This window comes from Leopardus geoffroyi, chromosome B2, assembly GCF_018350155.1.
Source record: "Leopardus geoffroyi isolate Oge1 chromosome B2, O.geoffroyi_Oge1_pat1.0, whole genome shotgun sequence".
Lineage (NCBI taxonomy): Eukaryota > Metazoa > Chordata > Mammalia > Carnivora > Felidae > Leopardus > Leopardus geoffroyi.
In genome coordinates, this window is record NC_059332.1 from 43646786 (window position 1) to 43670943 (window position 24158).

Genomic DNA, 24158 nt, shown 5'->3' on the forward strand with positions numbered 1-24158 from the left:
CTGGCGGGCTCCAGCCTTCTCCTTCCCGGGCATTCAAGGATCCCCTCCATCGTGGCCTATGAGTTTTGAACTCCAGGAGACCCTGTCAATAAAATATGGCCTCTCTTCCTCATCCGTCCTCCCCACACCACTCCCCCTTCCTTCCAATCACTGCATCAACCCTCACTTGCCTGTTTACTTGGTTTTGTGGTTTGGGCTTAGATGTGGTTAGAGAGGGGTGGGGCAGAGGACAAGCTCTCCACCCCACTGCCTCACCTCTCCCTCATACACGGAGGTGCCCTACTTGGTCTCAGAGACCCGACATGATAGTCTTGGCATAGCAGATGGGGAAGTTCTGATTCGGTTTCCCCGGGGTGGGGCCTAGATATTGGCATTTGTTAAAAGCTCCCAGGGGATTGTGATTGGGAGACACCGGTCTAGTTATGGAAAGAACCGGATGAAAACTGTACTTAAGAAGGCTACCTGCGGGGGGAAGAGCTGGGCCCCGCCATTGTGAGAGGTAGCGTTGCTTACTCCTGCGTAAACATTAGCTAAGGATGGTTTGATTATCTACAGTCTTTTGGCAAACCTCTCAGAAGCTCGTTGCCACCATTTCATGGATATGGACAAAGAGTACCTATTGTCCAGCGTGCTTTACTCCCACCAAAAATGGCCTGCTCAGCAAACCTCTAGGAGAACTAGGGGGTTATGACACCAATGGCATGACCGGCTGACTGACTGACTGATTTTTAAAATTTATTTATTTTGAGAGACAGAGACACAGCTCAAGAAGGAGAGGGGCAGAGAGAGAAGGAGAGAGAGAATCCCCAAGCGGGCTCCGTACTATCAGTGCAGAGCCCGACGCTCACGCACCTCGAGATCATGACCTGATCGACGCGATCTCATGACGAGATCGAGAGTCAGATGCTTAACTGACCGAGCCACCCAGGCGCCCCCACCAAGGACATGATTTAGCTCAGGTGGTGGCGGTGAAAGCGGGACCAGCCAAGACCCGAACCCTCTGGTGCTCGGGTCATTCTAGATCCCTCCAGATGCCGTTGGTCCAGTGGGTGTGCCCTCAAATAATGAGTTCCCCCCGATACGATCTGCGGGATCCTGGAGGCCATGTTCCGCCTGCCAAGATAACCTGGAGGGCACCAATGCCACTTACAGGGCAAGAGGAGACTGCCATCGTGGCTTCTCACCAACAGGTTTACAGTGGAAATCACAGGCTTAGAAGCTCAGTGAGATTCTGCAGAGGATTTTCGAGGAAAGAAAGGGTCCCTTGGCAGACCTGCTTTTGTGGTGAGGTTGGGTAGTGAGTATAGGGTCAGGAAATGCCAGGTGCACCAGGAGCAGGCCTGCAGAGGTCTCGGTTATGAAAACACGTGAAACACACTGATCAGCGATACAGATAAGAGGTGACTCCCCACCCCTGCCCGCCCTGCCCCACCCCAGGCTTCTACACCTCAGCTGCAGACCTGAACTCCAGAGTTGGTGGCACAGCGGTCTGCACGAGGCCCCTCGATTGTTTCACTTACTTTTCCCCTTCCCCAACAAGGTTGCCACAGTCAAGATGCGTGGTCCACCGGCAACAACCAACTGGAAGAGGTGATAGAGGATGAGCCCTTCTTCCCACCAGCAGCTAAACCCACAGCACATCTGGGAATGAACCTAACAGAAGATTGCCCAAAACCTTTTGGGGAAATTTTAATAACTCTTGGGAAGAATGCACGAGAGTGCCAGGGTGGCCCAGTTGGTTAAACGTCTAACCCTTGATTTCGGTTTGGGTCATGAGCTTCCGGTTTGTGAGATAGAGCCCCGCATCGGTGCGGAGCCTGCTTGGGATTCTCTCTCTCCCTCTCTCTCTGCCCCTCCTCAGCTAGCACCCTCTCTCAGAAATAGAAACATTTAAAAAAGAATGCACAAATTAAGGAATGGTATTAGGACAGAATATCTTTAACGTAAACTAAAAGACACACACTCCATTTTTTTTAAGGTAATCTGGAACCATAACAACCCCCCCTTTTTAAAAAAAATTTTTTTTAATGTTTATTTATATTTGAGAGCGAGAGACGACAGAGTACAAGTGGTGGAGGGGCAGGGAGAGAGGAAGACAGAAGCCGCAGCAGGCTCCAGGCTCCAAGCTGTCAGCACAGAGCCCGATGCAGGGCTCGAACTCATGAGCCATGAGATCATGACCTGAGCTGAAGTCGAACTTATGAGCCATGAGATCATGACCTGGGCTGAAGTCAGGCGCTTAACTGACTGAGCCACCTAGGTGCCCACACACACTCCATTTTTGAAAACGTGCAGACATACTCAAGGTCTTATAGTAAATAAGTGGGTGCCCATAGGCAGAGGGAATGAGACCGGGCATTACAGACACAGACACCTGTGCAGACACACTTAAACACATTTCTCAGCAAATAATAGTTACTATCTTGAATATTCAACCAAAATGTGCAGATTGTCACCATCTTTATGCATGTTTTTTTTTTTAAACTATCAACTTTAGACTTCCTTGAGGCAAGGATTATTTCTTGTATATTCTTTACATCCTCCATGGTGCTTAACTCAGTGCGTTTCGTGTAAAAACCACTGAATCCTTATTTTTGTGAAATTTCCATTAAAAATGACATTTATCCGTTGCAGAACATTTAGAACATGCACGTTATAGAGGACATTTAGAAAAATCTGTATTTTAAGAATTTATCTGTTAACACAGGTAACCAAAAGTGTAGCAAATGCATCCGTAATTCTACTACTTATGGATAACCAATATGAACATTGTGGGTCTCTTATTCCAGTTTTCACTTGGAGTATTTTTTAATGATTGCCTGATGGCTTTTTAGTGTTTACATTTCATAGTTTTGCTAGTGTGTTGCGTAGTTTGTTAGCTGGCTAGTTTGAATGAGAAAACATTTAGGGGTGCATTCAGTACACAAAATACTGGCTATGCAAGGGGAAGGGCAGGGTGTACAAGGCAGGAACAATCAGTCCTTCGGATGAGCTGAAGGAAGACGAGGGGCCGGCCAGGCTCAGTGTGGGTGTGGGTGTGCGGTTGATGGGGCAAATAGTGCAGCGATCAGCAAACCTTTTTTTAAAGGGCCAGATGGTAAATATTTGTGGGTCGCACGATCCCTGGTCACAACTACTCACTGGCCCCGTTAGGCCTTGCGAGCAGCCATAGACAACCTGTGCGCAAATGAACATGGCTGCGTCCCAATAAAACTTTATTTATGGGCATTGAGATCTGAGTTTCATGTAACTTTCTCAGTTTTCGGAGAGAAAAGAGAAAGCTCAGCAAATCCAAAGGAGCGACAGAAGTTTTTTATGGATCACTGAGTGGCTTCAGCCACTGACAGCTGGGCTCCATGTGCCACGGGAGGGTGTGCAGGAGCGGAGTGAGATCAGCTGGAAAGAGCTTTAGAAGGGGACCCGTTCAAGGATTGCACGGAGACGCGAGCCGGTGCTCAAGACCGCTTTAGCCAGAAAGTCTGCGTTCAGGCTATTCTGCACTCTCTCAAGAAGAAAAGGCAACACCCAGGGAGAGAGTGCCCCACCTGGGGAACACCCAAGATTTAATGCAACTTGCCGACCCGGGGTTGGATGGGAGAGGTGTCCATAAATCACTCCACAGGCAGCACGGATAGTCTGTGGGATCCTTGCAAGGTCAGCCCCGGGTATGTCTTCCCCACTTTTCTTATTATGACACACCTTGGCACACGCCTGTCATTTTCCACATCTTGGGCCCTCGGCTGCTGTGTTCCCATCAGTCCCAGCCACCAAACCCCCCAACTTTCCCCATAAAGCCAGATCACACTGTCTGCATGGCCTTGTTCCTTTCTTGATCAGTCTCATCCTGGTTTAAATGCTACTCTGAAACCCTCAGTTCTGCTCTGTCCTTAGTATTTCTCCCCTGCCTTCCCACCCTCTTCGCTCCCCCAGGCTGAGTATACACAAACGGCCTGTGCTAGGCAGAGGAAAGATTATGTTTATTCTCATTTCGTTACACTTCACTGAAGTTAAATGCGTACCTCAATGAAACATGACACATCCCAAGATCTAAGCAGATTGTTTTTCGACACCGAGTGCCTGACCTCAGCCTGATTCCTTGCACCTTTTTCCAGATTTCCTGGACGTGGTGTTTGGGTGCGATACCTGCGTACTTTAACTTCATCGCTCTCCCAACTGCAAGAAGGCTTTCAGCATTTGGAGTCTGGGATTTGATTGCTCAACCAGGGGAGACATTAAGAAGTGATCCCACAGGCAAGATTTGCACCTTGCAAACTTGCTTCGAATTTTGAGCAGGGGGCGGTGTGTGTGTGTGTGTGTGGGGGGGGTGTTGAATGGACTTGCCTCATAGTCCTGGTTTGCAGGCCTAAATGATGAAGCAATTAATACACAGCACATAAAACTGTCCAGTCTGTTTGTTCTTGCTGTCATATCGTCAGTAATGATGGCAGGAACTGACTAATGAACCGGCCCAAGGATCTGTGTACATAGAAAAAGAGAGAGGAAGCAAGGGGGCACACATAACAAATAGCACTCCCATTTCTCTAAGAGAGCGACTCTTCATTTCCTAATGCTTTTTCTTGTGACTCGTTCAGGTCTTTCGGGGGGGGGGGGGACCTTTATGAAATATAAGCTCCGTTTCTCATTTCATTGAAAAACCTTTAAGAAAAGCCATTTTTCATACTTAAGACTTTCCCAAATCTCTCCTAACCAGTTACCCTCTGTATTGTATCTTTCGTAGCTGGCAGTCATCCAGCGACAATCCTTAAAAATCCCTTTACAGTTTTAAAGGAAAATACAAGCTCTCATTTACCACTGGATCGAGTCAGAAAATAAAAGCTTAATGCCTTGACAGGCCTGGATATTTTTTTGAGGCCTAAGTCTGATTTATGGCAGTAGCCAGTAAACCAGGCTGGTGAAATATTTGCTGCTGCTCCCAGGGATATGGAAAAATGAAGTGTGAAGTTCTGGGGAGAGCAGGCCACAGCCTTCCAGTCACTAAACACTCCCACCAAGTTGGCAGGGGAACAGAGCCCCGGGCTGCAAGATGGACCTCAAAGGAATAGGGGAGGAGAGAGGGGACTGCGCACCGTGTCAAAATACTGCCAAGGCTTAACGCTCGCCATACATTTTGTGACATGGGGTGGGATGTTTATGAGGGGGGTTTAGGGAGGAAAGAGAAGAGAAACATTTTCTTCCTTCTCTCTTTGTTTTATTTTCTTTATAGCTTCCCTGTAGGGGTTTTGCTCCAAGCAGAAGAAATTAAGAACAACAACAGGAGTGTAGGAAGTTGCTTAAGCCCCCACCATAAAAGCGTTCAGGTCGAAAAATATGATCTGGTTAGAGAGAAAGCACCGAGTTGCCCTGGGTCTGAGGCTTCAAGGCAGGAAGACAGACCCACCTCCCCACGCAAGGTCCCCCCGATCTCAGAGCGTGGGAGCCAGGATTTTCATTCCCATGAAGAGGGAATTTCCTAGAGGTAAAAAGTCAGGTGGGTTTTTTTTTTCCCCCCAGAATTTTCTCGAAGTGAGTCATCCCAAACGCACATGCCAGGTGAAACACTTGGTGGTTTGTTTTTTCTTCTTTTTTTTCCTTTCCTTTATTTAAAAATAAAAATAAATTAACATCCACCGCTTAGATTGGGTTTTCATTTCAAGTTGCTGAAGTAGAGGGTTGGATACCCAGGCTTGTCTCAAAGGGCTTCATCTGTACTTGGTATTATTTACAGGGGAGATGGATGGAGCCCCTGGGGATGTGGGGGGGGGGGTGGATTTTCATTGTATTCTGACGTGAAAAAGCCCTCTTCTAGGTGATATTTTTGGTAGACGAAGGCAAGGAAGGGCAAAAATGGAAAACATGCAACTCATTTTCTCCCCACACAAACTTATCTTTGGAAAATCATTGTCAAAATCTGATTCATTGGAGGGCTAAAACGTACCTCTCTATTATTTTTAAATTTTAATAACGGCCTGTCTATGTGCCAGATGCAGATTTATGTTACAGCGAAGGCTTTGGGTCAGTTAAAGCAGGCTCAGTAATTACAGAAATGTTTATACTCAGGCGTAGTCATCCCCATGCCTCTCTAAATCACTAATGAACACACCTCCTCTCCCTCAGACAGACTCTCCCAGGCTCACTTTAACACCCCCACAAAAACAGCCTCCCTCATTTACTCCCTTATCATAAGGTTAACCTTTGAGATAATTCGACTCAATAAACATTTATTGATGCCTACCATGTATAAGGTCGTGTTGGGCAATCCAGGGGGCCTGGGAGCTTGGGTAGAATACAAAAACAAGATCCTGGTCCTAGACTTCAAGACATTCGCCGTTGACAGAGGGAGGAACTAGTCTTTGATCCATTTGCCTTTTGGTAAAACTTGATCCTTAGGAAAAGCAATTAAAGTTGCTTTATTTTTTCCACACTGGCAGGAGAACATGGAGGCCTACAGAAACTAAGTGACCTGCCCAGTGCCACCAACAGTAATTGCAAACAGGGTCGAGCTCCTGTCTGGGCTAGGCGCTTGGCTACGCACTCCCTGTGCTCATCTCCTTGAATCCTCGACACCCACCGCGAGGCTCCTCCTTCTACAGATGAGGAAGAGGGCGGTTAAGGACCCTAGCCAGGAGCACATGGCAAGGAAGTGTGGGGCCGACATTCACAGGCCCCTGTAGTCCCTCCAACAGAGCTCAGACTGGAACTTCTGTCTCCTGCCTCCTGGTCCACATTTCCCCACTTGTGTCTCATCCCCCACACCTGTGAGGTTGAGGTGGAATTTTTTTTTTTAACGTTTATTTATTTATTTATTTTATTTATTTATTTATTTTTTAATTTTTTTTTTCAACGTTTATTTATTTTTGGGACAGAGAGAGACAAAGCATGAACGGGGGAGGGGCAGAGAGAGAGAGGGAGACACGGAATCGGAAGCAGGCTCCAGGCTCTGAGCCATCAGCCCAGAGCCCGACGCGGGGCTCGAACTCACGGACCGTGAGATCGTGACCTGAGCCGAAGTCGGATGCTTAACCGACTGCGCCACCCAGATGCCCTGGTTGAGGTGGAATTTTAAGAGAAAAGCAACAACAACAACAACAACAGCAACAAAAACAGCATTTCACCTTTTGGTTTATTTTGAATGGGTTTGGGGTGAAGAAACTAAGGAGTGCTTTGCAAACTGCTTTTGTTGAGTTGGAAACACCTAGGTTTCACCCTTAAGGAGGTCTGTAAATAGTTGATGACAATTTGAACATGGTCATTTTTTTTTAAGCCGTACTTCTCGAACAGGACTCTGTTTCGGGAAACTGAGAAATCCAGGGCATGTACAGAGGGACCGGACCTCCAGGGTGGCCGCCCTGGTTTTTGGTAAGCGACACGCTGAAAGAGATTATGGAACGCTGAATTTCCTCAACGGCGACTACCACACACACACAGGCTAACGCACACACCCACAGTTCAGATATTTTGGCAAATGTCCTGGCTTCCCTCCACCACTAAAACGAAAGTGAAGGTGAAATCATTTGGGGGCCGCTGGAGTAGAGTTCTCACCCTTGATAGCCGGCCATAGATTTAAATGTCTCGCAGGAGGCCCAATTAAACATTAGTGAGATCCCAATTCACCGAAGGATCATGTTTTCTGGCCATTTTCATCACTCACACTTCCCAGCAAGTTAACAATGAGTTTCGAATATGACTTCTTCCCTCAGGCACCCCCCCCCCCACCACCTATTTTATTGTATTTTATTTGGGATCTGGAATCTCATTGGCTCAAGGGTCTGGAAATGAGGGTAGGCAGATTTTTCTGACCAAAGTACTGGTTGCTCTCTACATACACCCTCGTTTTGTTATGATACAGAGCTATCTCAGTTGTGGGCTGGTAGGGGTCCCCATATTCCATTGACAGTGATTATTCAAGATGATCCCTGGGACACAAGGTTGAGGGCACCTTGTGCCTCACACAAAGATGTTTGTTGAACGACTGAATGAATGAGTGAAGCGGGGCCACCTCTTGCTTGTGATGGCTAGACTAATGGGGCAAATGGTGGCCGAGCAGGTCCTTCTTGCTGCTTGCCCCGGTATGATCCCCATCTTGTGTGCTTGGTCAAGAACAGCCATCTTCACACTGTGGTTTGCATCCTTCTGGTACCTGAAGGTCTTTGAGGGGTTATGCAGATGCATGTGGTTTTAACGGCATTGATTTTCAGATCCTTGACTTCCACCGACTTTTCTAGAGTTCCCCAATCTGAGAACACACCTCTGGTTATCCTTTTCTATCATCCCTTTACAACTGCCCCTCTCACACTTTTAAAATAAGACATCCTCTCACCCACCCCAGTCTCACTGTAAAACATCACCCCAGGGTCTGCATCTCCTCTGGTCTCTAAATAATGGCATACTTTGAGAAGGCATTTTGCCCAAGGAAGAGTCCCAGGAGAACAGAGGAAAGAGAGCTTTGGGGAAGAAATGCTGAGAGGGGACAGAGCTCTATTTCATCCTATGACAAACTCACAGCAAGTGTCAGGGCACTTAGGTATGTATCTGCCATAATCATCTATCTACCCACTTATCCATCCATCTATCAGAATGACAATTCAGAAATGAATCAGTCGCCACGGGGACACATATTAACACACTTACGTGAACTGAAAAATGAAGTACGAATTTCTCTGTGAGAAAGTGAGTCTGATTTGGCTGATTAGACCGGCAATGAGAACTGCTTTGTCATTTAGGTCTCAAGGCAGACGTTTCCCATCAAGGGCATTGTCTCAATCTGTTGCAACAAGAATTTTGCACGATTACAGTACACACAACCTTTATAACATGCAATGATGACATTTAGATGTCATCTTAAAATGTGGTTTAAAATATTCTTTTGGTGGGATTACACACACACACACACACACACACACACACAAGTCACTTGAGGACCCCTTGTTTAGAGCAAGTTTGGAGACATAGATGAGGGGGAAACTTGTTAACAGACAGCAAGGGGCCTGGGGTTAGAAAAATGCTCTCAAAATTGCAGAAATCTAAAAAGAGGAAGAGAAGGTGATAAGAATTAGGAGACCACGGAGGAGAAGCTAGAGCTGTGTGTGCTTGGGGATGAACGTGTCTGATGTTTGTGAGATCTTGGCGAGCTGTCTGTTATTTCTAGGAAGAGAAATGCCCATACCGTTCAGATTTATTTGTTCTATCCGTCAGAACACTCTGGAATTTCTCTTCCTTCACACCAAATTTTACTTTAAGAGAATCAGGCGATCAGAACATAGATACACAAATTGCCAGCTTGCTACTTTTTGGTTTTGCTAGTTATACTGAGCAAGTGAGTGAGAGTATTTCTAAGTCCTACTAGAAAGTCATACATAGACCACGACGGTATATTATACGTAACGAAGCAGGTGATTCTGAAGCAGTTGGGGCAATGGAGTGGTGAATACCAGTAGGCCACATTCTCCAGAAAAGTATTTATGCTGAGGTTCTAAAAAGAAAACACCTCATAAAACAGACACACTTTTAAGAAGCCATGAGAAGTGGTCAGCACGCTGCAGAAGATGTGCAAATTTAGTGCTGACATACACCAGAGACTGCTGTGTTTAGCTGCCTACTTTACTGCTATCGGGCCTCTGCTACACCCCCATTAATCTGTCAGTCGAACGAGCTCTAATTATGCATCTCGTAACTTGGTGCACCGTAGCACCCTGCGTTCAAGTGGGAATAGATCTTCAAGATTTACTGCACATATGCCCGTGGTCTCAGTGGGTCTCTAAGCTGGGCGGGGAGTGCAGGGGGGGATCCGCTGCCTCCCAGTTACTGAGAACACCATTAGAGGTCAAGAGAAGCACATGTGCACGGCAGAAGCAGCTGAAGATTCAGCTAGGGATTCAGCGCCTTCTTAACAGCCTGACAAAATGCAAAATGCCTTTCAGTATGGTGCTTTAATGTACATGGGCAACGTGTAGCCCAGAATAGATAGCGTATATAATCATTTGTTGGAGGGGGTGTTAGCGGCCTCACCCCTCCCGCTGCCAGTCTGGCTGCCTCAAATGTTCTGCTTCCTTCTGTGGCTGGCCCATTTTCTGGGTGGATATGGCTGTGAGGAGGAGAAAGGGAAGGGTTTTTGCCTTTTATTGCCTTTTATTATGGATCTGTATATATATATATATATATGACATATATATATGTCATATATATATGTCATATATATGACATATATATATGACATATATATATGATGTATATATATACAGGATTTTGATGAGGATTTAGGGAGATTATATATCTCATCAAAATCCTGTGAGGTACACACTATAAACCCTATTTTAGAAGTGAACAATCACCGGGAGGTTCAGACTGTGTGTGTGTGTGTGTGTGTGTTAGGGGACGCGTGTAGTCCCACAGCCCTGACTTCGGGAAAGCTGAACATCTTTGATTTCTTTTTCCACCAGTTTGCTTTCTCTTGAGCCTAAAACAGGGCTTTGTGGATGTCTGACTGGTGTTCCAATCCGCGCTGCTGGCTTCCCCTCCTTCCCCTCCATCTATCAGAAGGTTTGGCGGGGAGATAAGTCAGATGATGCCCATAAAAGACTTTCTTCCTCTTGAAGGAAAGGTGTCCACACACAGACACCGTGTCCTATCCAAGTTCCACGTGTCTGGGTGGCCCCATCCATCCCCAGGGAGCCTGAGATGGACCCAGATGGGGAGGAAACGTGCCCTGTTGCTGCTGCGTGCACTCCTGAGGTGGACAGTTGTGTTGGGCTCGACTTAGCACTGCCACAGCACCCAAAATATCTTTGTAGGGAGCAAAAAAAACATTCTTTGTTTCACAAACACTTTGGCTGACTTTTTTTTTTTTTTTTCATGTCACTTACTCCTAACTTACCCTAAGAGTCATAGCAGGGATTTCAGATATTGTGAGTTTGACTTTCAAAAAAAGGCCACGGTGCAGGCTTATTTTGAATTTTAGTATTAAATCTCAGCTGCTTAAAACCTAATTTCTTTTCGGCTCGTCTTGGCTTTGCTGGCACGGGAAGTAAAAGATTCCATTTCACTGCAATTCCCTGGACTAAAAAAAATGTCAAGACCCTGGAGTCTGGTTGATACCCAGGACAGGCCTCTGGACACGGGTGGAAAAGAGTCTCTGAATGACCCCAAACATATATGACCTTGGGTTTCATGGGCTACCCTCAAAGTCCCCGCCCACAGGCCCTGAGGTCCTTTCATTGGAAGCCGAGTTCTCTGAACAGAAAATGTAACCACGATAGGCTGTGTCACTTTAGTGATATATCTCTCAGAATATTATAAACTGGGTAGCTGAATTTTTCATTGCCTCAGAGACTTCCACAGCCAGAGATCTAAGGATAGAAAGTTCATGTATCTCTCCATTAAGAAATTTAATTCACATTTTACCCGGTCTTAGCCTTTGATTAATACTCTGGATACATCATAGAGCAGTCCTTGGGATTATGAAAAGTGATTTGTCTAATCTGCATGTCAGGTCTCCGTTGGGATATACACCGGGGGAAAACATACGCACACACACACACACACACACCCAACACTCTGGAGCTATTGACTTCATAGCATTTGCTTAGCATTTGCCTTTACGTTGTGGCCAAGTCAAGCGGATAAAAAGCAATTTGATCCATGGAGTGTGGCGAGAGTGTTGTCACCATCTACAGAACCAATTCGTCTGGAGGATTTCATGCTTGTACATATCAACACTGGAAGTGGGTTTTAATGAAATTTCTAGCAAAATGAAGTTAATATAAAAGTGAACGTAAAAACATATGCTTATGGTTCCAGTTGGCTGCTGGAGGTACAGTCAGCGTTGCACAGGGTTTGGGTCGTCACTCCTGGAGGTTGGCCCCAAGGAATACATTTTGGATGATCTGAGTCAATGCCGGGTTGAAGGACAACTGTGAAGGACAAGTGTTTCATGTCACTGGCCTGCACTGGTACTCTCTGAATGTGAACTAGCCCTCCTACCCATTGGGCTTTTCCTTTCTCAGTACCTACGGACTCACTTCTCCACCAAGGCAAAAATCTCAGCCTCTCCCCCTTTTTGTCCACAAACTGAACTTTCCCTGATATAACTTGGTATTGTTTCAGGGTTGTCGTCTCTTCTAGAGGAATGATTAGCCAATCTGACGTGCACATCTACTTAAATAGGTTGCCCAAGATGATGTATGTGTTTTATCAGGCACGTATCAGGTGACTGTGCCCTTCTTTAGTGTTTTAAATCCAGTGGAGGATTTTCAAGGCAGACAGAAAGAAAGAAATATGCTGGGGCAAGTGGACCTTTTACATGCTTCTGTATTAGAACTCACATGATAGTGGCCCATTTCCTGGAAATAGGGATTTGGCCCTGCCTGGAGGGTGTATCATGCAAGAGTCTTGCTTTAACCAGTTATGTGAGCCAGAGAGAGATGTAGAAGCATCAGAGATAAGCGGCATATGGAACCCAGGCACTGGTGGAGTTGGATGGAGACCCTGTCATTCTAATTTGGGAAGTGCAGGCAGGCCTGAAAGAATCTTGGGAAGTCACCCCTTGCCCTGGGACTTGAAAGGAGACTTGAAAAACAAGTAGTTACTGCAGAATGAGTAACCTTTTGGGCAACAGACTTTAACATCTCATGAGCCTTTGAAAGAGGCAGGATTTTCCTGATGAAATAGAAATGCACTTCCTGTTGTCTCATTTTGCTTTTTTCCTTCAGTGAAAATAATAATCTAGTGCTTATTAGCAAACATTGATATTACTTCATACATTAAATGTTATCTTAGCTCCTTTCTAGATCAAATAATCCCCAATATTAAAGTTTTCTCTCTTGATTTATATTTCTACATCTTTCATTATTCTTATGAATTTTCCCAGGGCTCTTTCCACATTCCCCACTGTATTTTAGTTGCATGAAATCCCAGTTGAAGGAAGACATTGAACTATATCTGATACTAGGCCTCAGAGTCTGAAGTCTGTGTTTGGATCCTACCTTCACCCTTTAAAACCAGAGATGTTTCTGAGCCTCAGTTTCCACATCTTCAGAATGGGCATGGCTAGGCTTCTCTCCTTCCCAGCACTGTTATGAGGATTAGATTTGAAATATGGTAGCAAATGACTTGGCACCTGGAACATGGGTTGTACATAATAAAAACAATTTCTCTCTGTATCATGACCAAAATAGACAACATTACCTGAGCTACCAAGATAATAGTGTTGACTCTTAATCTTATTTTTCAAGATGTGTGAGGTTATTCAAATTTCTGGCATCTTTAAAGAATCCGGGGTCTTTAAAGAATCAAGGAACCCAGCAATAACACTACTAGGAATTTACCCAAGGGTACAGGGATGTTGATGCATAGGGACACATATATCCCAATGTTTATAGCAGCACTTTCAGCAATAGCCAAATCATGGAGATAGCCTAAATGTCCATCAACTGATGAATGGATAAAGAAGATGTGGTTTATATACACAATGGAATAGTACATGGCACTGAGAAAGAATGAAATCATGCCATTTGCAGCAATGTGGATGGAACTGGAAGGTATTATGCTGAATGAAATAAGTCAGTCCGAGAAGAACAGATATCATATGTTTTCACTCATATGTGGATCTTGAGAAACTTAACAGAAGATCATGGGGGAAGGAAGGGTGAAAAAATGGATACAAACAGAGAGGGAGGGAGGCAAACCATGAGACTCTTAAATAACAGAGAACAAACTGAAGGTGGACAGGGGGTGGGGGGCAGGGAAAATGGGTGATGGGCATTGAGGAAGGCACTTGTTGGGATGAGCACTGGGTGTTGTATGGAAGCCAATTTGACAATAAATTATATTTAAATAAATAAATAAATAAATACACGTTTAAAACAACAACAATAACAAATCAGGGAAGACTCAGATCCAGGTGGAAAACCCTCAAAACAGGGTACTACCTTTGAGAAATATGAGTCATGACTTTCAGGAAGTTATATATCCCTTCTGAATCTCATTTTCCTCATGAATAAACTGGAAATAATAATAACATTACCTGGTAGTCTGTGAAGATTACATGAGATATAGTATGGAGACTCGTGGAACTTTTGGAATGGTGGATGAAGAAGCTTGTCAAACACTCTTCTTAAAACTGGGGGAAAATTATCACAAACACCGTTTAGAACTTGGAAAAATCAACTAAAGACATACGACAAATTGAAAAGTATTTATTCAATACAAATTACTGAACTCTGGTTAAGAACAAAGGGGTCTATGGCACTTTAGACTGGGACTCCTCCCATCCCCTACTCCCTAACCAGTTACACCAGAACAATAGTTCTTCCATGCATAAAAAAAAAAAAAAAAAAAAAAGCCATGAAAGCCAGAGTGTTGGCTGCTAAAGGAGGTGGAATTGTTTTGGAGCACAGTGCAACACAATGGAAACAGTATGGAAACCATCTTGGTGGCAAATGAGTAGGGAAGGCCAACATTACAGCCATCCTGAGGTTGCAATCCCGATTGGGGAAAGCAACAGATTTGAAGTTTTCCCCAAAATGAACAGGGAGATCCAAGGAGTGAAATAGCCATGGTGGATATTGATAACACCCTTGGAGGTCTGGAAGGCTGCACAGAGATGTAAAGCTGTGCACATCCTCAGGAGTGACCCACTACCCATACATCTCTGGCTGAACATAAGGTGTAGGAAACCAGATTTTTTAAAAGGAGGGGAAAAACCCCCAAACACTTGAGCAGATATATCAGTGGCCACATACTACAGGGAGACAGACTTCATAGAATTAGTATAAAGAAGCAAGCAAAGCAAGCAAACAAACAAACAAACAAAACAGCAGCAACAACCCTTGGGGAGGGCAAATCAGAATCCAGAGGTGCTACAATATGTTAAATTAAATGTTCAGTTTTCAACAAAATAATTATAAGACATGCAAAGAAATAGGAAAGTATGACCCCTACATAGGAAAACAAAAAGGCAGCTAAAATAAGTTATCTTTGAGGAAATCTAGGTTTTGGACTTAGCAGACAAAGACTTCAAAACAGATATTATAAACACTCAAAGAACCAAAAGAAACTATGTTTAAAGAATTAAAGGAAATTATGATGATGACATATCAAATAGAGAATATCAATAAAGAGAAAAATAGAAAAAGAACCAAACTGAAATTCTAGAGTCAAAAAGTACAAAAAATTAAGTGAAAATTTACTAGAGTCCTTCAAAAGCAGGTGTGAGATAACAGGAGAAAGAATCAGCAAACTTGAAGATAGTTTGATAGAAATAATTCAATATAGTAATGGAAAGAAAATAGCATGACAAAAATGAACAGAGCCTCACATCTGTGGGACATCATTAAGCCTACCAACATATGTGTAATATGAGTCACAGAAGAAGCAAGAGAAAAGAAGCGGAAAAAGCATTGAAAGAAATAATGACTGTAAAGTCCAAGAATTTGATTTAAAAATATTAATTTAAACATCTAAGAAGGTCAACAAACTCAAGTAGTATAGAAAAAAGAGTTGCACATAGACACATCATGATACAACTATTCAAAGAGACAAAGTGAAATCTTGAAAGCAGCAAGAGAAAACAAAACAGCACAGACAAGGAATAACAATATGATTAAAGTTGAATTTCCATCGGAAACATTGAAATTCAGAAGGCAGTGGATCACATATTCAAGGTGCTGGAAGGAAAAAAAAAAAGTCAACCAAGACTATTATATTCAACAAAACTGTCTTTCAAAAGTGAAGGTGAATTAAACACCTTTCCAGGTAAATAATGACGGAATTCATTCCTAGCATATCTGCCTTATAAGAAACATTAAAGAAAGTCCTTTGGGCTGAAAACAATGAAAAGAGTGACTTGAATGAAGAAATATAGAACATAGGAAAGGCAGTTATGCAGGTAAATATAAAAGACTATTACTTTTCTTGTATCAGATTTAAAATGACATAAACCAATACTTAGAAAGTTGCATTTTGGGGGCCTATAGCATATGAAGATGTAATATATATGACAAGAATAGCAGAAAGGAGGAGGGATGTAATGGAGTTATACTGGTGTAAACTTTCAATATTGTATGGAATTGAGTTAGTATTAATCCAAAATGGATCATGATAAATTAAGAGTTAAACTCTTAATCTCTAGAGTAACCACTAAAATATAATTTGAAAATCCAAAAAAATGAATTGAAATGGCACACTAGAAAATATCTATTTCACACAAAAGAAGATGGTAATGGAGGAACAGATAAATTAAAAAGAGCATGAGACCTATAGAAAAAAGGTAGCATGGTAGACGTAAATTTAAGCATGTCAGTAATTGCATTGGAGGTAAACGGATTAAACACTCCTATCAAAAGGCTGAGATTGTTGGATACAAACCAAGATCCAACTATGTGCTATTTATAAAAGATGCATGTTAGGGGCACCTGAGTGGCTCAGTCAGTTGAGTGTCGAATTCTTGGTTTCAGCTCAGGTCATGATCTTATGGTTCATGGGTTCTTGCATTGGGCTCCACACTGCCAAGTGGAGTTTCTCTTTTCCTCTATATCAACCCCTCCCCCACTCAATCAACTTAAAAACAAACAAACACATAGAAGATGCACTTTGGATTCAAAGACACAAATAAGTTGAAAATAAAAGGATGGAAAAAGATATGCCTTAGAAACAGTAATCATATGAAAACTATATTCCCAGATAAAATAGACTTTAAAACAAAAAAAAAATTTATTAAAAAGTACTTTTCATACTGATAATTGGGTCAATTTACCAGGAAGATATAAAAGTTATAAACTTATGCACACCAAAGAATAGCATTCCAAATATATGAAGAAAAACCTGACAGAAGTGAAGGAAGAATGTTGAAATTGTTGAATCATCTATTTCTTCCTTCAATTATATCAGTTTTTCTTTATATATTTGGGATGCTGTTCTTAGGTGTGCATAGGTCTATAACTTTTATATCTTCCTGGTAAACTGACCCAATTATCAGTATCAAACATCCCTCCAATCTCTAACAAAACTTTTTACATTTCACATAAAATGCAATTATATGGGGGTGCCTGGGTAGCTCAGTTGGTTAAGTGTCTGACTCCTGACTTCAGCTCAGGTCATGATCCCAGGGTCATGGGATCAAACCCTCAGGCTCTACATATAGATGGAGACAGCTTTGGATTCTCTCTCTCTCTGCTCCTCTCCTCCACTCACACTCTCTCTTTCTCTCTCTAAAATTAAAAAATAAAAATAAAAAAAATACAATCATATGATATGTGGCCTTTTGTGTCTGTCTTCTTTCACTTTGCATGTCTTCAAGATTCATCCATGTTGTAGCATGTGTTAGTATTTCATTTCTTTTTGTGGCTGAATAATGCATTGTATGGATATATCAGATTTTGTTTATTCATTCATCAGTTGATGCACATTTGGGATGTTTCCACGTTTTGGCTTTTAAGAATAATGATGCTATGAACATTCATGTATAGGTTTTTGTGTGGACATGTGTTTTCAGTTATTTTGGGTGTGTACCTAAGAGTGGAATTGCTAGGTTATATAGTAATTCTATGTTTAACTTTTTGAAGAACTATCAAGCAGTGTCCAAAGCAGGTTCAACATTTTGCATCCCTAGTGATAAAGGGCATCTATGGAAAACCTTGAGCTAAAATAAAACTTAATTGTGAAAGACTTAAAGTTTTATCCCTAAAGTCAAAAACAAGACAAGGATGTCTGTTGTCATCACTTCTATTCAGTATTGTACTGGACATTCCAGTGAGGACATTTAGGCAAGAAAAAAAGGCAACCCAGTTGGAAAAGAAAAAATAAACTATCTGTATTTTCACATGACATGCTCTTGTATTTAGAAACTTGTAAGGAATCCACACAAAAAATTTAAAGCTAATAAACTGATCCATCAATGTTTCAGGATACAACATTAATATACAAAAATAAATTGTATTTCTATATATAGCCATAAACAATCGAAAATGAAATTAAGAAAATAATTTCATTTACAATAAAATGAAAAACAAGAAAGTACTTAGGGATAAATTTAGCCAAGAAAATGCAAGACTTATGTACTGAAAACTAAAAAAAAGTTGTTGAAGGAAATTAAAGAAGATCCAAATAAATGGAAGATAGCCTATGTTCATGGACTGGAAAACTTAATATTGTTAAGATGATAATACTCCCCTAACTGATCAAGAGATTCAGTGCAATGTCTATCAAAATTCTGTCTTTCTTGCAAATATGGGAAAGCTTATCCTAAAAGTCATTAATAGTTCTTGGATTATTATGAGTTCTGAAACAAAGTTGATTTTAACATATTTGCCAGTGTTCTTTTGCTTTTATGGAGGAAGTGAGTTTTAGAGGTCCTTATTCCTCTGACCCATAAGTGTTTCTAGAGGGAAATTTATAGCTTTAAGTATATATATTTGAAAAGAATATGTCAAATAATACCTTAGCTTATGCATTAAAAAACTGGAAAATGAAAAGTAAACTAAGTTCAGAACAAGCAGAGGAAAAGCAATAATAAAGATTGCGTATAAATGAATGAAGTAGAAAATAGAAAAACAGATAAATTTAATGAAACAAAAAGTTGACTCTTTGAAAAGATCAATAAAACTGACAAACCTGTAGCTAGACTGACTGAGGAATGAAGGGAGAAAACACAAATCAGCAAAATTAGTAATGACTTTACAGAAAGTAGAGGAATTAAGGGTTATACTATGCATAATTTTGTGCCAACAAATTAGACAACTTCAATGAAATAGATAAATTCTTAGAAATAATACCAAAACCAACTCAAGAAGAAATAAAAATCTGGATACATCTATAAAAAGTAAAGAAATTAAGTTGGTAACTAAAAATCTTCCCACAAATATTTATACTATGACAAAAGCCTGTGAAGTATTTGGCATTGAACTGGTCCCAAATAAATGTGAGTCCATTCGCGCTGGCCCTTCTAGACAACAAGGTAGCAAAGCCTTAGCAAAATTTCTTCTTTTTTTCTGTTAAATCCTATGGAGCCCTGCTGTATCCACTGACATGATATGAAGAACCAGAAGTCTCTTCTCAGTGAGAAACTCATCTTTGGCCTCATTTTGAGTAATAAATGCTGAGATAACAGATGGGGTAAACCAAGACATCTTGACCTCAGCCAGATTCCATGACGTGCAAGGATTATCTTTAATGATGATCACCAACAATATCACACACACATACACACACAACTGAAATATGAGCAACTCTTTTCTTCTTAGGATTGAGATCTAGGATGGTCAAAAGAAGGGTTTTATTTCCAGTTGATAGATGAAGAAACTAACGTGGAGTCAAAGACAATATAATACTTTGGAGGTGAAGTTCATAACTTCAGCACTTGCCAGTTGACAGCATAGGAAGGAGAGAGAGGACCTAGGGTCTAGGTCTGACTCTGCTGCTGACTTGCTATTTTTATCTTTATCAAACCACTTCTCTCTAGCTTCAATACCCTTACTTAAAAATTCAAAGACTAGCTCTTGGATTATCACAAGGACCCACACAGGAGAGACATGTCTGATCCTGGCTTGTTGCCAGTGCTGCGTTTCCTCATATGCTTGTAAGTGAAACTGATCCAAGAGAGATTTAATGTTGTCTGTGATCATCTGGGTGAGAGTGGGCATTACAACTGAAAAAGAAAAAAATCTTTATATTAGAGAAGAAAGTGTTCAACCTAGGAAGTTGGGAGAAATGCAAAAGTAAATGTAAAGAAAGTGGGAAGAGGGGCGCCTGGGTGGCGCAGTCGGTTAGGCGTCCGACTTCAGCCAGGTCACAATCTCGCGGTCCGTGAGTTCGAGCCCCGCGTCGGGCTCTGGGCTGATGGCTCAGAGCCTGGAGCCTGTTTCCGATTCTGTGTCTCCCTCTCTCTCTGCCCCTCCCCCATTCATGCTCTGTCTCTCTCTGTCCCAAAAATAAATAAACGTTGAAAAAAAAAAATTAAAAAAAAAAAAAAGAAAGTGGGAAGAAAGGAAAAAAAAAATAGTATGCCCAGGCATCTAGAAACAAAGATTCAAGAGGAGATTGACAAAGACAAAAACTGGTCCTTTGGAAAGACAAATCTGTGGCAAAGTTAAGCAAGAAAGAACAGAAGGCATGAATAAACCATGGAGAAAGGGATAGAACTATAAATATAGGTCTATCTTGGATAATTTTATGCCATAAATTTGAAAATTTAAATAGACAATTTCCTATCATATTTCCAAAATTGACTCAGAATAAATACAAAAACTGAATAGATCTATAACCATAGAAATTTAAAAATAGATTAGTGGCTTGGCCTGGCTCATTTTAGGAGGTGACTTCCAGCCCTGGTGGTCTCCCTTCCTCCTCTCTTTCCCCCTCTTTCTCCATCTCTCTGTCTCTTCTCCATCCCTCCTCCTTCCCTTTCTCTTCATCTGCTTTTTTCTCCTTTTCTTCATCTTTCTCTTTACAGGAATGTTTTGAACATGCAGAATCAATGGTAGAATTCACTTGGGGTGACGACTTCTGGGTAGGCAAATTAGAAGATGTGTGTCCAATGAGAAGTTTTTTGTCTAATGCCCTCTAAAGGGTGGGTGTGGGAGACATGATTTCTCTCTTAGGATTGGTGCTCCAGCAGGGTGTGGATCATGGCCACACTTTTGATTTTCATCTGAGGGAGTTGGATTCCACTTAGTTCCTAAGTCCTGAAATGCAGTGGAGACAGGAGCAGTGCAGAGGGGCTGTGAGGCCAGAGTTCTATGTGCATCTCTCTAGGGCACACACAAGACAGCTGAGCCTACCAAGGACACTAAGGATTGGGGGCTGAGTCTGAAACCTCTCAACTTTACCCCACTGCTGCAGGCTCAGCAAGGATGCATATATGCTGCACCTTCCTTACACTATATGGCCTACTGACTCTTCCCAGGTCTTTCTGTAGAAAGGCATCCTTGGGGGAGTTTTGTTTGGAGTAAGATGCCACAGCAGGACAAAGTGTCCTTTGTGTGGGGCTAGTCCTTTAGACACTTTCTGTTCTGTGCTGGAATGGAGGGGCAGATCGGAGGGAATCCCTTCAAATGGTGGATGGCAGCCTCTTCCTCGGGGAGTTGGAGAGAATATTATACCTGTCGCCTTTGCCTCACCTTACCCAGCCTTCATGGGCTTGCAGGTGCCCGGAATGCTGAAATGAACATTTCTGAAGTTCTATTCCCTATTGGAAAAAAAAAAAAAAAAAAAAAGACCTACTTTTCTGAGAATATATTTTATAGGAGAGAAGGAAGTTTAATTAACCAGAGGTTGGGCTCTGTGAGTGGGGATGAGACTGATTGGGAGGATGGCTACAAAGGGGGACATGGGCCAGGTGGCAGCGGGCTCTTTTGTACTTAGGGGAGGGGCTGGCCTGAAAAGGTGTTCTGCTTGCTGAAATGCTCCCAGAAAGGTGGCTTGCTGAAAATGGATGATAGACAATGTTTTAATCCAACTGTCGTCTTTCAGGTTAGGCAAGATAGATTTCATTTGATTGCTTTTTGCATTTTCTTTTTATCTTAGATGAAGGGTGTGCCTGGTTTTTCTGCTGTGAACAATGGCCTGATTGTTAGAAATCTTGCTTACATGTATATATGTGTGTGTGTTTTGCCATGCCTCCTGTGTTTTGGAAGTCTTTGGGGACAGATGATATTTATGAATGATGTCCCAAGGGTATAATCATTATGACTCATTCTTGGAACCAGTTTTATCCGTTAAGAGATGCCAGCTGCACCCAGTTCGCAACTGAACATACTTGAGATATCTTCCCGCACTAACCTGCTCTTGGTTTGGGGTCAGAAGGGCATACTTTAGAGGCCTTTCTACTTTCCTGGGGATTTAATTTCCCATGATGGAGTCGTGGGAACTTTCTGTTAAGTGTTTTGCCAAGGTGAAGACTGCTACATAATGGAGAAAAAATTGTGTTTCAGGATTTCAGAATACAAACCCCCATAGGCAGCTTTATAAATCTCGTCATAACAGCAATAACAAAGTTTCCTATTTATTCTCTGTCTTTCTTGAAGTAATCTTGAAGAACAATGTCCCGATGTTATCGTCTTTGTATTTGTAGGGCAGCAGGAAATCGGGCAGGGTGGAGATTATTAATCATCTCTTCTATCCCGTCTCCTGCCCTCCCAATAGCCACCACCCAAATGGGGAAACAGAGGTACTGGTTGGCTCCATAATGTCCAGAAGCCCCTGCAGTAGGGCTCGCTCAGAACCGGAGGCCACAATCTTGACGGCTAGATTAGTAAGATTTCATTGTAAATACCACCCCATCCAGTAAAATTGAAGTTTCTGATGACATCTAGGTCTCTTCATTCTAGATATTGAGGTGTGTCCCACACATCGAACAAACCCACCACGACCTTCACAGGGGGCTGGTCTTCCGGTCTTAGTGGCATCGCCCCATCTCAAAGGCATTTGTCATTCTTGAGGCTCCACTCATTGCTGCTTGTGCTTTCCTGACTTTTCCCGTGGACGGTGGTCCTGGAGCGCTTGGATCAGCCCAACTGTGATTTCTATCTTCTCTGCTGTGTTTTCTGGGGTCTTCATGACCACAGATTAATTTATCCCGGGGAATTTCCTTGTTTTCACTTTTTCCAACCGCCTTGCCAAATCAGACATGCTACCAGCTTAAGGATTAGGTAGGCACCTCTCCCCCCTCACGCCATACATACTTTTTGACTCATCTTTGAAATAGCTGCCTGATCTCGTCTCTTGGAGAGAAGACATGCGGAGCATTGAAACACTCTTCAACCTGAACATCTGGCGGGCTGGCGGGCGGGCGAGTGGAATTCCTGGATCAGTTCCCTGGTTTGTGGTCTCTGGGGATTGCTTGTCGAATAACTTCACATCACATCATTTCACAGATAAGGAAGATGTCATCCCCGCGGCATCTCTGATTTCGGCACAAGCTTCAGAACACCCCAAGCAGCTAATCTAGAACATGATGTTTTAAGCTGCTATAATCACCAGCCAACTTTGAACATGTGCCATGCACATGACGGCCTTCTCTTCTCAACTGCAACCCTCAGTCATGGGACTACCTGAGTGCACTCTTTCCCGATTCCTGTTGGAGGCACTAGAGAGGAGGCAGCACCCAGCCAGGGGCTGCGTGATGCCTGCAGGATGGAGATCTTCTGGAAGGCACGGGGCTGGGACACCAGGGCTTCCTGGAATGGGCCCTGATGGGAGATCAGGAGCCTTTGGTTCATTCATCTCCCTGGCACGAACAGTTTGTGACACCTTAGGGAGTCAGATCCCTCTCGGCGACAAAGTTTCCATCTCTGCCAAGTGGAAACCTGTCGTACGTGACAAGCTTGGGTGGGGAGCTTGACCATCTTCGGAAACCGAGACAGGATCCAACTGAGGCAGGCTGGACTAATAGGTCAAACAAACTAACAAAATAAAGTTTAATAGGGAGAGATCTAGCATTCTAGACCCGGACTCAGAAAACAGCTATGCTAGTCAGGAATCGGGAAGAGCTGAGTAAGAGAAATAAATAAATGTTGGACATTCTGCAGATCTACAATTGCAATGGAGAAATGAGGATTCCAAAAGCACAAATGTAAACATTGGTCGCAATAGTAGAAATATAGTTCTCCAAACATGGGAGGTGGTAATCATACTGGCCAGACCACTGCCGGAGAACTGGCTTCTGTTTGTGGCCTCACCCTTAAGAAAACAGTGATAGCCTAGAGTTGTTTGGGAAAGACCAATTGGCATGGCAAAGGATATGGAAGCCCAGGACATCTAGGGACATTTAGAAAGAATTGTGAATGTTCTTTCCCATCTCTGGGAAAAGGTCCACTTAGCAGGATCTGATAAATAGTTGCCCAGAGAGCCAGCCTAGGACAAAAAAGCAAAAAGGCTTCAGGAAAGCAGAATTTTTGTTCAGCGTAAGGAAGAAATTCTGTTTCTTTTTATCTCAAACTGCCCACTCTTCCCCACTGCCTCAAACATTGCCACTTTATGGCAACCGGAGACAGCTGTGTTTATTATATAATATATCCACATGGTTCAAAACCAAGCCAGCCAACCAACCAACCAACCAACCAAACTGAAAAAAAAAAAAAAAAAACAGTATAAAAATAAATACAAATACAGGGACAAGCCCCCCCTTGCTTGCATCCTTGTACTCTGGTAGGGACAGTGTGGCATGCTCC

The 24158-nt window shown here is 42.7% G+C and overlaps 1 protein-coding gene across 2 annotated transcripts in view; it reads left to right on the plus strand.

Moving 5' to 3' along the window:
* RUNX2 (RUNX family transcription factor 2) overlaps positions 1-23665 on the plus strand; it is a 281233-nt gene extending 257568 nt beyond the window's left edge. Inside the window, exon 8 of one of the 2 annotated variants that reach the window (XM_045498433.1) lies at positions 22863-23665. In XM_045498433.1, coding sequence (XP_045354389.1) covers positions 22863-22936 — 74 coding nt within the window. In that variant the 3' untranslated portion in view covers positions 22937-23665. Of the gene's footprint in view, positions 1-4112; positions 5628-22862 lie in introns of those variants that run through there. The other variant, XM_045498434.1, reaches the window with a different exon arrangement.
* The last annotated feature ends 493 nt before the right edge of the window (positions 23666-24158 follow it).